General features: G+C 35.0%; 1 protein-coding gene across 3 annotated transcripts in view; it reads right to left on the reverse strand.

The window, feature by feature from the left end:
• Positions 1-17,479, reverse strand: part of LOC110107298 (probable pre-mRNA-splicing factor ATP-dependent RNA helicase DEAH9) — a 90,703-nt gene extending 73,224 nt beyond the window's left edge. Inside the window, exons 1-7 of one of the 3 annotated variants that reach the window (XM_020837518.2) lie at positions 17,066-17,128; positions 15,887-15,961; positions 5,203-5,378; positions 4,850-4,939; positions 4,569-4,648; positions 3,450-3,519; positions 3,261-3,346 (exon numbers count right to left, since the gene is read on the reverse strand). In XM_020837518.2, the coding sequence (XP_020693177.1) occupies positions 3,261-3,346; positions 3,450-3,519; positions 4,569-4,648; positions 4,850-4,939; positions 5,203-5,310 (434 nt within the window). In that variant the 5' untranslated portion in view covers positions 5,311-5,378; positions 15,887-15,961; positions 17,066-17,128. Of the gene's footprint in view, positions 1-3,260; positions 3,347-3,449; positions 3,520-4,568; positions 4,649-4,849; positions 4,940-5,202; positions 5,379-15,886; positions 15,962-17,065; positions 17,211-17,300 lie in introns of those variants that run through there. The other 2 variants (XM_020837516.2, XM_020837517.2) reach the window with 2 other exon arrangements.
• Positions 17,480-18,195: the final 716 nt, after the last annotated feature.

The following is an 18,195-nucleotide window of genomic DNA, read 5'->3' on the forward strand; positions in this document are numbered from 1 at the left end:
AGTGTTTACCAACTCCTTCAAAACACATGTCCTCAACTCATATATAAATGGAGGTTTCAACCCTTGACCATTGATTCCAACTGAACGGATAATGATGTAGTAAGGGGCGGTTGCAATATTAAACAAGATAGCATTCTCATAAAAAAAACAATATTCCTACATCTGTACATACCCGTATCTGTCTCCCTAACATTCTCTGGGATCAACTTCTGTTATGCATAAGAATAAACTACACACTTTACATATTTCCCTAATACAAACTAACAACTGAATTTAGCTCCGTCAAAACTACACAATTTATATATATATATATATATAATTATTTTTAACAAAGTTCACTAATATGTAGTAACTCATGTCTAGCTCTATGATGCAACCAAAAGCTCCCAAAACAAGTAGGATACCCTTGGTCACAAAAAAGAAACAAAAATTTTCCATATAACTTGAAATAAAAGGACAAACAACATTTTAAACACTTTTAAACATAACATCACATTACAAACTTAAATAAGACATGAAAATATCTAAAGGAGCTTTTCCTGATCGAGAAGAAAGATACAAGTGGCGTCAAACTGGCAGAGACGAAAGAGATAAGAAGCTGATACGAAAGAGAGGACAAGCTCGCAAGCTTTCCCAAGAAGTAGAAGAAGAATAAGTGGAACAAGGTCGCAAGCTTTTCCAAGAAAACCTGCCAAAAATCAAACCATATTATTATCTTTTATCCAAAATTCTCTTTTATCCAAAAAACATAACATATATATAGCTGAAAAATGGCAGCCAAACAACCCCTAAAACACCTCCATCCTAACCAATCAAAACAAGGAAAACAGAAGGCCAAAGGGCTGCCAAGAACAGCAGCCGAAGGGGCCACCACAGGGAACCGGATAAGGCAGCCAAGGGGGGGGGGAAGAACCAGCCACGAGAAGAGCCAGACAAGGGAAAACCAAAGGGTCACAGAGAAGGGAAAAGAAGGGGAATAAACCTGAATTTATTCATTAATCAACGCATTAATGAGCTAGAACATGCAGCCCCCAAAAACACAACAAAAACTGAGTAGCCAAGCCCAAACCGAGAAGCACCAGCATCTCATTAAAAAAAAAAAATCTTCCTATATCTATGCGTACCCGTATATGTGTCTCCCTAACATTCTCTATGGTCAACTTCTGTGATGCATAAGAATAAACTACACACTTTACATATTCACTAATACAAACTATCAACTGAACTTAGCTACGTAAACACTACACAATTTAAATACAGAAATTAAAAAATATATATTTTTGTTTACATAGTTCACTAATACAAACTATCAAATAAAATTCAAATTCATAAAAATTAAAGACATTATTTGTCACTTATAGCCCAACTTATAGAAATGGGAAATGTCATTTTCACTTGCAAACTACATTAGGGTAAAAAAAAAAAGATTTTAAGGGTTTCCAAAAAAAATAGGGTTTCAAAAGAAATTGAAAAAAATGAAAAATAAATTGAGTTAGGGTTTTTAAATCAAGTTTACCAAAGGATATGAGGATTACAAATAAAAAACTAGGGTAAAAATTGTTAGTAATAATATTTATAAAAGAATGAAGAATACTTGAGGAGGAAAGTTATTTGATTGAGGAGGAGATGGCGAAGCCGTGCATCTCGCGATGATCCTAGAGCTGATTATGGCGATGGAAGTCAGGTGGAGGGTTGGAATCGCAAGCTGGAGATCGGGTACGTGCATGCATGAAAGGTTTGGCGAGGTGGGGCTAGGTATTTAGGTTTTAACTTTAAAGTATAAAAGGAAGTATGTATGTATGTGTGTGTATATATATATATAAGAGAGAGAAATGTACGCCTCGAATTGAATGCTCGAGGCGTGTGCCTTGAGGTGTTTCGCATGTGAATTACGCTGAGGCACACCTATTATGCAATTTTAAATGGTGAAAATATGAAATACTTCATGAAAATTTTCATGAGTTTTGAAGGTAGAGAAAGAATGAAAATTTATAGACTTCTCTCCTCATCTTTTTTATGTGAACAATTTATATAAATATCTTTCATATTTTTCTTCTCTAAAAAATATAATAAATACAAGAAAGAGAGGAAGACAATAAATGACATGGTAAAAACAAGCCATTGAATTTTTTGTAGTGTAAAACATAATGTGCTACGAAGCTACTCAATATCTGAATCCGTACATGATAAGATACGGTCAAAATGTTATTGACTAATGTCAAGCTAAAACATAGCACTTGTTCAAAATGAAGTTAAGTTGCAGTTACAACTTAAAAAATGCACCAAGGCTCAAACAGTGAGCATTTTTGGCTCTTAAGGTTCAAACTCACAACCTTTTATCAACTCAAGCTAAAGGAATTGACCATAATAAGTCTAAAATTCCAGGGCTGAGGCTGCAATTTATACATTTATTTGGTCCAAACAATTCAAATAACATAATTTTGCTTTGTACATTTAATGGCAGCATTCATATCCATCTTTAAGCTTTATTTGGAATGCAGTTCTCATTGCTCTAGTATCAGATTGAATTCAAGATTAAATTCAGTTTATAGAGCATAAAAATTGTAATTTCAGTTGAACAAAAATCCAATGCATTGGATATTCAGCTCTGAATAAATCAAATTGAACTGACTAAACAAAAAATGGTTGGTTACCTTTCCATTATAAATTCAGGTCAGTCAGTTTGATCGCTAATATTTCAGAACCAAAAGTGAACGGTTCCACAAGGCCTATGAATTAAACTGACTAGACTAATCAAATGTACACCCCCTACTTAGCAGCAAAATTAATAACTGTCTAGGCATCAAGGGTGTTGCCTATATGAGACCACAAAACTATTTATTCAAGGGTGTTGCCTATATGAGACATAAGAAGCAATTACTAGATGATTTAAAATAGAAAACAATGACCAGGAAAAACTGTTGTTGAGCATACTGGGATGCATTTTGTGCTGGAAGAATTGAAACAAGCAAAGAAATAAAAAATATTGGACACAAAAAATGAGGCTTTGGATAATTTCATCAAACCAATTAGTTATAAAGTCGAGTTAGTAAGGTTCTGAAAAATGAGAAAAACAGGATATATGAGAAAAACACTTGGATTTCGTTTGGGAAAACTTTTTACTGTTTCTTAAAACAGCTTTCTAGTTAAAAAATTAAAATTTTTTTAATAGAAAGCTGTTTTAAGAAGCGATAAAAAAGCTATCACAAACAAAACCTTAAGCACGTGAATGCCCAAGAGTTAGAAGAGCAAGGATGAACCTAGTTCGAAAAAAGTTTGACATGGACTCTGCCTCTATTGTTGCGGATGATATTATTAAACGTAGCTCAGGTCTACGTCGTTGTACCTGTTGCATTGATCAAATTAAATGAGCACAGGACTAAACAAGGTAAAAAGTCATTAGTGATGCAATAAAATAACAATTCAACCCCGTATTTGAATGCTCATACCTTCTTCAAAAGGCCTAGTAGCATGTCAGTGGAGATAGATCTTTCATGAGCCTCATCTACCATTATGACACTGTTGGAGACGGCCCATGCAAAGAAAACATGGAAGAATACTAAAATTAGAAAAATACAAATAAAATACTAAAAAGAAAATAGTACAACCATAAATAATCCTGAGCATTTTTGCGAAGCTCTAAATGCTGACAAAAAAAACTGCATAGCAAAACTAAGTGTGAGCACTTTTGTGAAGTTCTTACAACAACAACAACAACATCAAATCTTTATCCTACTACGTGAGGTCGGCTACATGAATCCTTTTTCTCCATTGTGTCCTATTAAAGGTCAAATTCTCATTTAAATCTAATAAAGAAAGGTCATTCCTAATATTTTCTAACCAAATCTTTTTAGGTCTGCCTCTACCTTTCTTAACATAAGTCAAATCTAATACCTCTACTCTCCTAACTGGGTCATTGGAAGGCCGCGGTTTTATGTGACCAAACCATCTAAGGCGACTCTCTCTAATCTTATCTTCTACTGGAGCTACTCCAACCTTTTCACGTATATGCTCATTTCGTATCCTACTCCAACCTTAAGTTCTTAGTGCTGAAAAAAAAAACTGCATAGGAAAACGTTCATAAATAATACATCAACATCATCATCAAGTTTTATCTCACTACATGATATTAAGTATATGAATCATTTTTCTCCATTCTGTTTAAGAGTCAGATTGTCATTTACATCAAATAAAAAAATTGATGGTGATTTATAAAGTGAAAAGTTCATAAATACAAAATAACATACATTGATGGTGATAAACCTGGAATATGCAAAGTGCTGCTTTCTTTATGAGACAAAAATTTAGCCAAAAATTAAGTTGTAAAAGGGAGGTCATTGCATGGAACCTTTATTAAAAATGTTCGCAAACAGCAATGCTGATTTGTGCTTGACCAAGATTTCTAGAAGCTTTAGTAGTCGTCTTTGTGAACAATACTTATTTGGAAATGCTCTGAGTGCAACAAAAAGCAACACAGGCTTCCAACCACAAATAATTAAAATGAAATTATACAACTTCAAATGTTAAAAACAAAGAGGTAAAAAATGCATTTTAACTGGTATCAGCACCTGTACTTGGTCAGTAGTGGGTCGTCCATCATTTCTCTTAGCAAAACCCCATCAGTAAGAAACTTAATCTTGGTTACACCCTGCACATACAAGGACATCAACAGTAGGAAAAAGTTAATAAAAGAAAACAAAGTGAAAAGTAAAACAATGGATTTTATCATTCGGCTTCAATGTACAAGATTATCTGTATTATGTTTAGAAGCCTCTCATTTTCCAGCAGTCCCAAACCATTTGAAAAATGTCGATGCAAAAAACAATCAGAACCAGATTGGAGGCTGCACCTGAACAGTTTTATCTTCAAAACGGATTGTATATCCAACCTCTTCTCCAATTTTAACACCCATCTCTTCTGCTACTCGTGAAGCAACTGACTAAAATATATGAAATAAAAATAAGGACTACATCTGTAATTTATGAAAGGAAAAGTATTGAGCTCTATTAAGATAAACAAAAATTAATTTACAATGTCACCCCCAGCATATGGTCCTGAAAGTTGAAAGTTACTGGTAAAAATGCATTCATCAAGAAGGTTATGACATCAAAGTATGTTTAATAGAGGAACCACATGTTGACCTTCGCATGAAAGCCATAATACATGCAAGAAATCTGGCTAAAATCCCGGAATCCCGCTTACCTGTGCATTCAGTACCGTTTGCATCTCCACCAGAAAATCTTGCTCAAATCCCACGATAGCCCGCTCTGCTTTCGTTGTTAAAAGGAAATCGAACGATATATCGTTCATTTCTTATTCCCGAACATTTCTTCGACACCTCCAGCCGCACTTTTCCCTCTATGATCCGAAGCCCTACCCTGTCGCACAATCAGAACCAGATTGGAGGCTGCCCATAAGTAACCTCAATGATGGTCGTATTGATAAAAAATCTCAATAGGATAAGACTCCAAATATTCAAAATGTCTCCCAAATTTCCATAAATACATTCAATTAACTTTAATGTATTCATGAACAATGACAATTTATTTAAAGCTGAAATAAAACACTCAAAATACTTAAAGAATAATACTCATCAACCCTCCGCAACAGTTTGCTAAGTTGAACAAATCTGAAAATCACTTCGGCTCACAAAGAGCAAATGTCTGGTCGAGAATATCACTAGGATTTATTCTCAATCTGTCTCTTGCCAGAAAGGATGTAGCATGTGTCCTCTAACCGATAGTTTAGCCGTCAAATGGCACTACAGATAAAAGGTTATGACTGGGACCCTCTAACCAGGTGGTTTTGCTGCCAAATAGCACTATTAAATTACGATCATGGTTAAAGCCCATATGTTCCCTAACGATCAAATCATTAAGCAATGAATCAATTGGATATAATCGATAGGGCACAAAGCCCTCTATTAGCTAAGGTGGATTCACATTTATCCCATTAGACAAACATTCACCACAAGTCTACAAAGTACCATTGGACGAAGCAACTCATGGTTGCTGACAAGGATCATTCAGTTAGGTTAGGTCGACTACCTCATCTGACTAAGTAGAACAAGGATCATGATGACTTGGGACGACGGAACCATGGGATCTTGATTGGGTCTATCATCACTCCCCCACCATCCGCTTTAAGTGCAAGGTTGTAAATTTCTAATATTAAATATTAAATTTTTAAATACCAAATCATGTTACTACTATGTGTCAGATACTACGTATTTGTTTGACGATTAGCCTTAATCAAAAGTTCTCTCTCATTATCAGGAGACGTAATTAACTATAGGGGCTTAGGTGTAAAACCTGAAAACTGTCGATCGGATGCGTCGCACACATTTCGATGCGCCGCAATGAATTTTGGCAAAATTTCAAAGTCGTCGGAATTTAATGCAATAAATTTTATTAAATTCTATGTGAAATTTTGATCGAAACGGTATAAAGAACGTATACTGAATTTCGTACGGTTTGAAAATTAAAAATCGCCGAAGATGTTTAAGTAATTTTTAACTCTTTCTACCCATTTTACCCTTCATGAGCTTGTAGGAAAGAAATTTGGAGGGGGGCACATGCGTCATTTGTCTACCCAACACCTTAAGACTCTAAGGGACCGAAATAATCGACCCCTTGTTCATTTGTTCGGCCAAGCACGGGAGAGCACGGGTGGAAGCGAGGGAGAGGGCGTTGGCTTCTCCGGAATCCGGCAGCGATTTTCCGGCAAGGTCTTGGAAGAAAATCAAAGGGAAGACTTAAGGAAGAAGAAAGGTGAGTTTCTCATGAAAGAAACTTCTCTCTTTCTTAAGATTTTTTGGAGAAACAAAATTAGGGTTTTGCTTTTTGTTGGGATTTTCTTAGAAGAATGATAGGGCTTGCTTAGGAGCATATTTCTAAGTCATAAACAAGAATTTTCTTAAGAAAAAACTATGGATTAAAAAGGCGCTTGAGGCAGACGCTTTGAGGCGAATCGAGGCGGAGGTCGGGCGAACTGAGGCTTAAGCCTCAAACGTTCGGGGGAGGCTTATGCCTTTTTTCAACAGAGGCGTACGCCTCAAGGCGTGAGGCACTTAGGCGCATCGAGGCAGGGCCTCGAAAGAGAGAAAGTTACCTTCACAGCCAACGAGCTAGTGATCTCCCGTTGTTTCTTCCGATCAAAATGTCGTAACTTACGATTCGACATGAAGGGAAAGTCGTCGAAGGAGCGAAGTCGAACAGCCACGAAGGAGCCAAAGAAGTGACGCGTGTAATCTCTACACCTGCTGCGAAGCAACGAAGCCGAACAACAAGGACGAAAAGAGAAGATGAGAGGCAAACCCTACCCGCAGCTAAGTTATTATTGATTAACTTAGTTAATATAATTTAAAATATTAATAATTAAGCAAATTAATTAAATAATTAATAGCATAATTTGTGCTTAATTTAATTATCTAATTTAACTAAATTAACTAATTAGTAATATAATTATTAATTAAATATTAATATAATTAGCCTAATTAATATAAATTAAATGTAAATTACATATTATGAAAAGATTTTTCTTTTCAAATAAATATCAACGATATTTTTTTGAAGTTCATAATTGACTTAATATTTTGTAATTTTTATCATTATTTATAATTTTACATTAGCTTATTTTTATTATTTTGAGGCTTACGCCTCGATCCGCCTCGACTTGCTTAGACAAAACGCCTCAATTCCTGATTTCGCCTTTTAAAACATTGGGAAAAACTTTAGTTTTCAAATTAGGGTTTCTCCAATTTGAATTATTTTTTAAGGGGAATGTTAAAAGAATATAGGGGAAAGAGTTTATATAGGATTTTCTAAAGATTTTTAGGTTTTCCAAATTAGGGTTTTTCCTAATTTTGTAAATTTAAGCTTGCATGTTAACTAATTTTATTCCTAAGGGTCATGGGATGTCTCTAACTAAGAGAAATTGGAATTCTTTATAAAAAAAATATTTTTTACTAATTTTTATATGAATTAATCTAAAAATTTAATACCCAAAACTTGTAATTAGGAAAGAGGGATGTTTAAATATGCAAATTGAATGATATTAGTGAAGCATTAGGTTTCCCAAAATTTGATTTTAGGTAAAACCAAAACTTACATTTAAAATTATCTTAATTAAGGAAGGGATATGTTAAAATACATTAGATTATGGATTAATAATAAAGTGATTATCAATTAGGATTAATTTATGATATATTTTAATTAAGATCTATGTTAGGTAAAGTTTAAATTAGATTTAAGACGTGTAGGGTGTAGAGTAGGATCTATGTTTAGGTAAAGTTTACATTAGATTTAAGACATGAGTAGGGTGTAGAGTTATAGAGATAGACTTGATGTGTAATGGTATAAGATGCTTATATTGTTATGTTGAAAATTTTCCTTTAGGTCTTGAAAAGGTGAAGAGTTAAGGAGAGACCGAGGAGATGACGATTGCAAGAAAATGACATTTGAGGTAGGAACACCTTACTTTACAAATTCATGTTCCTTTAAATTGTTTGTTTTGAAATATCTCATTAGTTGATGCATATTAAATGCATATGAAATGTCTTTATTATTTAATAGAAGTGTATATTAAATGTTTCTATGAATCAATGCATATATGATGTTCTCAAGCACATTAAAGCTCTCATTATTAGTTAGTAAGCAATACATAGAAGTCTCTTTCATGTAAACTTGCTTCACACTCAAGGCCATAGTTTAAAATTGTGCAATAAGAGGCGCGCCTCTGCGCAATTCGGACCAAAGATGCCTCATAGCCTACGCAATTATGGTGTTTGCAGAGGCGTACGCCTCAAGCTATGTGAGGCACGCCTCAATTGTGCAATTGCGCAATTTATGGTGAGGCGTACGCCTCATAGAAGGGTCCCACTTACTTAACATTAAAATGATTTTTGTTTCTCCCCTTCTACCGATCCAAGAAATCCCGCAAGCTCCCGAACCCTCCTTCAGTCCCGATCCCGCAAGCTCCCGAAGCCAGCATTTCCCGCAGGCCCGCACGTCTCCGCCGCCTCTCCCACTGGCGCCGCCGCTCACCTATGAGTTCCTTATTTTCGGCCGCCCCTCTACATCCCTTCTTCAAGAGTTTTTTAAGTTTTTTAAGTTTTTTAAGTTTAGGGTATTATTTTTCAACTTATAGGAAAGCTAGAGTTTTAAATTTTTTTTTAGTTTTATTATTTTATTTTGCTTTTTTCTTTTAGGAAAGATAGTTAAGGGCAAGAAAAAGTGTAATACGTCATTGCGGAGAAATCCTTCTTGGAAATATAGTGTACAAGTTGACATAGACGGCGGTGAGAAGACTTATGTGTATTTGAAATGCAATTTTTGTGAAAAAGTGGTGGAGGGCGGAGTTACCCGCACAAAGGAATACTTATCATGCTCGCATAAAAACGTAGCACCGTGTGCAAATGTGCCGGACAAGGTGAATGATGAAATTATTTCTTACATGAAGAAAAGTACCACGACAAAACACTTACAACATGAGCAATTTGATGAAATGGTCGAACATGGTGCTTACTTCGGGAGCGAGAGTGGAAAGGCTCTTCCTCCACTATACATAATAGAGGTGCACGGGGTCCTATGGATTAATATATGACTAATCCAGGAGATAATAGAGGACAAGCACAGATGATGGCTGCGGCTGGTACTAGAGAGGGTCGAAACCAGATTTGCATGGGTATTGGAAGATTTTTTTTAGAATGTCATACCATTTAATGTTGCAACATCACCTGCCTACTTCAATATGCTGCTGTCTATAGGATTGTATGGGAGAGGGTTGAAGACACCATTCATGTACGAGTTGCGAACATGGATTTTGAAGGAGCTGCAGAACACAGAGCATAGCATTGATGAGATTAAACGGACATGGACTGAAACTGGCATTACCATTATGTCAGATGGATGGTCTGACATGAAGAGCAGGAGCTTGATTAATATCTTTGTCAACAATCCCTACGGCACGGTATTTTTACGAACAGTTGAAGCTTCAGATGAGGTTAAAAATATTGTATTCATTTTCAATTTACTAGATGGGATTGTTGATGTGATTGGGGAGCAATTGATAGTTCAGGTGGTGATTGACAATACCAGTGCATACAAAGCAGCTGGTCAGTTGTTGATGGAGAAGAGGAAACATCTGTACTGGACACCCTGCGCAGCACATTGTATCGATCTCATATTAGAGGAACTTGGTGATTTACCTCAACACCAAGAACGCTCTTTCTAGGGCGAAGAAGATCACAAAGTTCATCTACAACCACTCATGGGTCTTAGCCTTGATGAGAAAGTTTTTCAAAGAAGGAAATCATTCTCCTTGCAACCACTAGGTTCGTTATTACATTTTTGCACTGCAAATTATTTTCAATTCCTAATGCATGTTTATTCTACAGGTTTGTCACATCATTTTTGACACTGCAAAGCCTGTTGGATATGAGACAACCTCTTGAAGCAATATTTACATCAACAGAATGGCTTAACTATGCGTGGGGGAAGAAAACTGAGGGGAAGAAAATAAGAAAGCTAATTCTAAATAATAAATTTTGGGCTATTGTGACCTATGCCATATTGAGCACGAGACCATTGGTGCAAGTTCTACGTTTAGTGGATGCCGAGAAGAAACCAGTCATGGGTTTTATTTATAATGCTATGGATGAGGCAAAGGAGTCGATTGCACATAACTTGGAAAGAGATGAGGCATGTTATAGAGAGATTTGGGATATATTGATGTTCGGTGGGAGGTACAGTTACACCGACATCTACATGCAGCGGCATATTATCTCATTCTCAATTTCAATATTCAGAGAGGAAATCTTCAAATCCGGAGATGAAGCTTTGCTTGTATCATTACATGGAACGACTAATACCAGAGCGAACAGATAGGGAGCTTGCAGATTTACAACTTGTTTTATTTCGGAATAAGAAGGGATTTTTTGGTCTGCAAGCAGCAAAATTAATTATTCTCAAACGGTCTCCAGGTATACTTATTTTTTAAATGCAAAATACTTTATTATGTTCTGATTATCATTTTTCTTCTTGAAAATAGTTGAATGGTGGATCCAATTTGGCGATTCCACACCTGAGTTACAGCGTTTTGCTGTTAAAGTTTTAGGCCTCACTTGTTCTTCTTCTATGTGTGAGCGAAACTGGAGTATATATAGTCAAGTGCAAATAAAGATAAGAAATCGGCTTTCAACACTCAGAATGAACTCCCTTGTGTATATTATGCACAACAAGAGGTTAAGAGATAGGAGATTGAGGAATAAGGGATTGAAGGATGATGAGGACCCGTTTGTGTGTGATGATATGTCATCTGATAATGAGTGATTCATAGATGATGAGACAGATTTACCATTATTAAACTTGCAGCTAGAGGATCTAAGTGTGGATGTCTTGAGGGGTGAAGCAGATCAAGTTGGCACATCCACTAGTACCACACCACACACATCCACTAGCTCTGCAGCACAATAACCAAATAAAAGTATTCCACAACTTCTTATATGCTAGTGTATTATATTTATATCAAGTGAGTAATTAACATGATAATGATCATTCTTATTGAACAAGGAAGATAAAAGTGAGTCACATTAAAGATGATGAAGATATGATATTCATAGATACAATTGGATAAGAAGATTCCCTTGAAGACCCATTTAGTGATGGGATATGATTGGATTTTATATGTTCCTTCTTAATTATACTTTGGGAGTTCTGATAGACTATAATTTTGTGGTTTTGTACTTTGAAACATGATTTTATTGCATCTATTTTCTTAATTTTCACTAATTCTACTTATCATTTAGATATTTTTATTGTATGATAGAATCTTGCTATTATTTACCTGCTAAAACCCTTAAATTCTCATTTACGCAATTCTGTGTCCATGAGGCTTACGCCTCACACCGCCTCGAGGCTTACGCCTCGCCTCACGGATGAAAACCACCTCGAGGCTTATTTACGCAATTTTAAACCTTGTTCAAGGCATATGATTGTTATGAAAATGCTACACTACATACCTATATGTCTATGAAAATAATATTTAAATGATTATGCATGTTGAAGGCGGAGTACCAAAATATGATGCAAAAGCACAAATATGGCTCTTATGAGCAATATGGCTCTTCAGGACAAAAGAGGAAAGGAAAATAAATGGCAAAAAGTGCACTTTTCGTACTCCAGTACGGTTATATAAGATAAAAGAATAAGCAAACATCGATATAAGACATATGACATAGTTGAAAGCATATCCATATGATCTAACATATCACATTTAGCATATACATAAGAACATGTGATACTTAACAAAACAATCATGACATTTCATTTTTAGCATACATGTAAATTTTCATTTAAAAAGCATGTGAAGATGTTAGAGTTAGTGTTTCCTACTGAGCTCTAGCTCATTCCCTCGTTTTGGGACATTTTTCAGGAGAGCCCGCTGCAAAGAATGGCTGGTCGCCCTTGGTTCACCTACAGTCGTAGAGGACCGGATTATGTCTTTTTAGTTGTAATTTTCATTTTTGGGTGGTTTGGCATGAATGATAGATTTTAAAGCCACCTTTGTATATATGAAATGATATGCAATGTTTATTATAATTTAGAAAATGTTTAGAGTCACTTTTAGTTTCTTTTTGAAGAGTTTTAGATTATTCAATGCATGATTTAAGAAAAGTTTATGTTCTGAACGTCCGAAATCCGTTCTTGCCTCGTCTATACGAGCTCACCGGGCCGGGTCGTGACATTAGGTCTATAGGAAACCTAAACTCATATCACAAAGCCCTCGCAAAATGAGGACGAAATCTCGAGTAATGTCTTATTCAAAACCTAAACTGCCTTCTGAAGATTTGCCTCCGAACTTAAGCGTTAAAACTCTCCTCGATGACCCGAAAAAGAAAAGGGTCCACAGAGAGGCTAGAGCATGAATTTTCGGAGCTCACACCACACGAGATAAATTGTGAGAACAATAAAGATAGAAGAAAGCATGGCTCAACATGTTAATATTTTCATATGATTGCAGCAAATTATGTCGTACAATTTAAATTCACCAATTAATTTGAATGGCAACTGTTAAAGATGAGCATTTCATGAAACAATACATGGGAGGAAAACAGAAGCTACATTAATCTAAAAAATATTGCAACGCTAACATACCAGATTATCTACCAGTAATGACAAAAAAAGAACATATAACATTTTGCTAAATTCACCGAAACAGTTAGGTCACCAATGAAGTGTATCAAACTGGTTCTGCTGAGTATTTCAAGTGCTTAATTTGATGATTGGCCACAAGTTAACATGAAAACAAATGGTAGCATATAGTTAAAACAATCACAATAAAAATACCATATTGAAGTTCACTCAATTTTCACATGCCTGCAACAGTTTTTTTAGTAATTTATCTGACATGGGCAAAATGCAAAAATCAGCAAGGTCCTGCTTCACTGCAGGTAAAGGTTTCCTGAATCAAATCTATTCATCATAGAAAAACCTAAGTGTTCATCTAATCAAGTATCAGTGAAGTTCATGTGCCAAGGTCAAAAGAAGCTATTCTCAATTATCTTAAATGTTTATATGGGATTCTCAACTTGGTTAAAAAAATTGAAACTTACAGCTCGGGTTGAGCTGTTCTGGTGGAGGATTTGTAGATCTGCAATTCCAACAAATGAATTCTTGAAGTATAGGAAGCTTACAAATGTTGATTTATGTGCTAGAGGTTGCCAGGAAGTGGAAAATTTGTCACACATTGCTATATATTGTAAGCACCTGCAGGATGTTGTTCGGAAAATCCAAGATTGGGGTTTCTACATTCCTATTTTTTATTCTCTGGATAATTGTCTAAGTGAGCTGAGGACTCTATCTACTTTTGCGCCTAATTTAGTCATTCTATATTGCAATACAGTGTACCTAAGTTGGAAAAATAGAAATGAAGTTGCCCATGGTAAAGCCGCTAGTTCTATCTCAGTTACGGCAGCTAATGTTATGTCTTCAGCTTTTTTAATCTCTAATCCACTCATAGATAGCTGGGGTGCTAATCTCCCTAGTGAGTTTCAAAATGTTTGGCACCCTCCACCGCTTGGATGGATTAAGATTAATGTTGATGCGTCTCTCCTAACGTCTTATAGTGCTGGAATTGGAGGTTGCTTTAGAGATGATAAAGGAAGATTACTGATTGCTTTTGGTGAAAGAAGAATGCATTGGGATATAGCTCATCTTGAAATAGAAGCTGTGATGTCAATTAGAAGATTCATTCAACCGTGGATGTTTGATAGTAAATGACTCATAATTGAAGGTGATAACCTCAACGTTATCAAGTTCATTCAAAATTCTTTGAATAAGGCTAAGTAGCAAAGCTACAACCGGATAGAGGAGGATCTTCTATTCTTGGCCGATTTCAATAAGGTAATTTTCAACCATATTCATAGAGATTGTAATAAAGTAGCTGATATGTGTGCTACTTTGACTTTAGATAACAATTTTTGTTTTGATAGTTCTTCTTTTGCTAACATTCCTTCTTCTCTTAGTTCTTTATTGAAGAGGGAATGTGAGCCTTTGCTTTAGTTTGTACCTAGTTCTTTTTCTTCAATTGCTATTGCATTTTTCAAAAAAAAATAAAAAATTATCTTAAATATTTTCTGGAACAACAATGCTTCATGGTTTTTAAATTTGTTTCCCTCAGTTCAGATCGGTTTCGGCCAAGTACAGTCCAAAACAAAGCTTATTTAGGGTATCAGGTGGAAATTACTAGTCTTGCTTGATTCCAGCCTCATTTCAGCTAAGCCAGATCGTAATAAGGGGATTTCAAGTATATAACATCCGCAAAGCACTCAATAAAATGATTCCTACCACAAATGCTTGGATCGAACATAACACCCACAAATTTTCAATTGGGCATCCTAACCAACATGGCAAGGCTTGCTTTTAGTACATGAGGGTCAAATATATTTAAACACATGCTTCAGGACTAAACTCCTAAGAGCTTACTAAATAACAAACATTAAAACCATCCGCATAGTAACTATAATTTGGCAAATTTTTATATAATTCAGAACAATTGACAATAAAAACATAAAACTAATTAAAGCACTTAATGTTAATATATATAATAATACACCTAATTATAATGAATTACGTACTGTAGCTCACAATTTAAAACATAAATTAATCTAAGTAATCTAGAAAAAAAATTTGGATAAATGTAGAATAACTTATTATTATAATTGTATAATTTAAATTGGTACAAAAGTAAATAAATATTTTTTAAATATATTTATAAAATTAAAATACATGGGGATATTCATCACAAACTTTAGAATCATGAAAAGTATTATACAAGTGAAGAAAACTTTAATTAACGTCTTCAAATTTATTCTTTAATTTTCAAATTATGAGAAACATAATTAAATAAATATTACAAGTTCTTAAAAGTATAGTGATGATAAAAAGGTAATTGTAGCTGAATCGGAAACTAATATTGAAACTATCAAGACTACCAAAACCGATCCTGAAAACCATGCAATGATGCATTGATATCCTACTTGTTTCCATCAAAAAATGGTTTTTAATTTGAAGTGATATTTTCCAACTCTGTGAACAAGCATATCAAGCATCAAGCAATTCAAAAAACAGTATGCTGCTTCAATACTGAGAAAAACCTGACAAATAGATATGTGAGAGATAAATGGAGAACCATATAATCCAGCTAATGTAAGATACACAACCTACTTAAAATCTCATGGAAACTAGAAAACTTTCTCCAATGAGCATTACAAAAAAGAACACGAAGAAACATTTGAAGTAACAGATAGATATGCACTGCAAAGATGATCTTCAATAAAAATTGCTTACAAAGAGAAAAATATGCTGCATCAGAAATATCACTATACCTGTACAGCCAACCGCCTTGGCTGCGTGCAAGCTATGAGTCTGCCACCCTCAGCCCAACCTGCCTCTTTTAGATACTGAAATAAGAAAAGGAATGAACAAATAAAACAATGATTCAGATCAATGTTTAAAATTGCGTATTCGGGTATTGAGGCGTTTTTCATTCGTGAGGCGAGGCGTAAGCCTCAATGCGTTTTGAGGCATAAGCCTCAAAATCAAAAGATTGCGTAAACATAAAATGATAAATTTTTTATATACTAATGAGATAATAATATAAAACATAAAAAAGCATAAAATATGAAGTGAAATCAAAATATCTCAATAATAAGACAACATGAAATATAGTTCAACACAAAATTTTGTCTTTCCCAAATCCCAATATTCTTTTCATTAACATATAATTTCAATTTCTAAAAATAAATAGCAATGACATATCACATAAGAACACATAAGTCATCAGCACTATCATCACTAAGGGGTTCTTCATCTGAATCATCATTATAGTGAATTGTTCTCTCCCCTTCCTCCTCTCCTATAGAGTCTAATATCGGGCATTTACTTCAAGATTTATGTAAGTTTTAATATATATAGTGTGAGGCGTAAGCCTTAAGCCAGTGAGGCGAGGCGGGCCTCAAGGTGGGCCTCAACCAAGTTGAGGCGCAAGCCTCATAAAAAAACTCGAGGCGTAAGCATCGAGGCATTTTTTATTGGAATTGCGCAAAGGCGAGCCTCATATTGCGCAATTTTAAACCATGATTCAGATCGATAAAGAACTCATTTGGTTTCTTTTGTTTTACTAATCTTAATTGTGAAAATTAAATCATTAATTTGATAGATTTTGAAAGTGTTTTAAGATTTTGTAATCAACAGTGATTTCTAACTACATTCACCCGAATGACAGTCCAATAAATTCAACGTTGTTTAAAACAGGTTTTCTAACTTCAAGCAACCAAATGAAACGTATGAAAATTTCCAACATATATGGCTAAGCCACAATTTTTTCATTGCCATGAATCGTTAATAATCCATTAAACCAGCACGCAACAATATATGCACAAAACAGAAAAGAGAATGCGAGTAAATCAACAGCCAAGAGTTTGATTGCTTATATTTTGTAGCGTGTTTCTTTAAACAAATCCAGAAAATGAATAGATTAAAAAAAAACTTTCATTTTTTTCCACCTGAGGGATTTGGGTGGTCTTTCCGCTACCAGTCTCGCCAACGATTATGACGGTGGAGTGGTACTCCACCAGATAAAGGATGGCAGTCCGATACTTGAACACAGGGAGTCTTTGTCTCTGCTTTTCCAAGCTGGCGTAACCATAGCTATAAATTTGGGAATAAAATCTTTTTTGTCGGCTAAGTGTTTCTTGAAATGCGTGAAAACGAGATTTTAAAATAAGGCGAAGTAAGGACCTTGAAGATGGAGGAGGGGTCGAGTAGAAGAGGACGCCACCTTCCTCATCATCGACAAGACACGGCCGAGGCCGCTCGGTTCCCGGCTTCCAGAACTGAGACATCGCTCGAGAGGAACGAAGGAGGTATATTTCGACTAGCAGAATACAGCGACTCGACTACTACATTTACCTCAAATGTTTGCACGTATAAGAAATTGGTTTACATAATTAATCACCCACCCAATTCTCACCTTTTAACAACTCGCACCCTAAGGGGCTGTTTAACAGGAAGTGGGATTTAACTAAAGTGGAATTTAGTAAATTCTGAGGGTGTTAAATCTTGTTAATGATTTTTCATAAAATTGTGTTTTCGATTAGTCGTTTTGTATGACCTTTTGACCAAATTTGATTGTACAGACGAACATGTGTTCGTCTAGTACGATCGGTTAATAATGATCGTACTTGACGATTGAATTCGTCAGCATACAAATTAACAACTGGATCATACAAACGAACAGATGTTTGTATAGACAATGTTCGAAAAGTAACTATTCTCATAATGCCCGCCATGTTTGTACGAATGAATAATTAAAGGTTCGTACAGACGATGATGTGTTCATACTATAAGATTAACATTAAAAAAAATCAAATTTTTGTATGTCCAACTTAGGAAAAAATCATGTAAAATCTAAAAAATTCATACAGTACGAAAGTGACTCGTATAGTATGAATGGAAAAGGAATTTTAGATTTGCACACGATGATCAAGATTATTTTCCAAAAACAAAATAATAAAAATGAAAAATCAAACCCAAAATAGAGAAAAATCAAACAAAAGAAACCACAAACAAAGAATAAAACACAATCATAAACACAAAAGAAATACATCACAAATGCAATATGCAGAATTACAAT

Source organism: Dendrobium catenatum, unplaced genomic scaffold (assembly GCF_001605985.2).
Source record: "Dendrobium catenatum unplaced genomic scaffold, ASM160598v2 fragScaff_scaffold_1570, whole genome shotgun sequence".
In the NCBI taxonomy this organism is placed as follows: Eukaryota; Viridiplantae; Streptophyta; class Magnoliopsida; order Asparagales; family Orchidaceae; genus Dendrobium; species Dendrobium catenatum.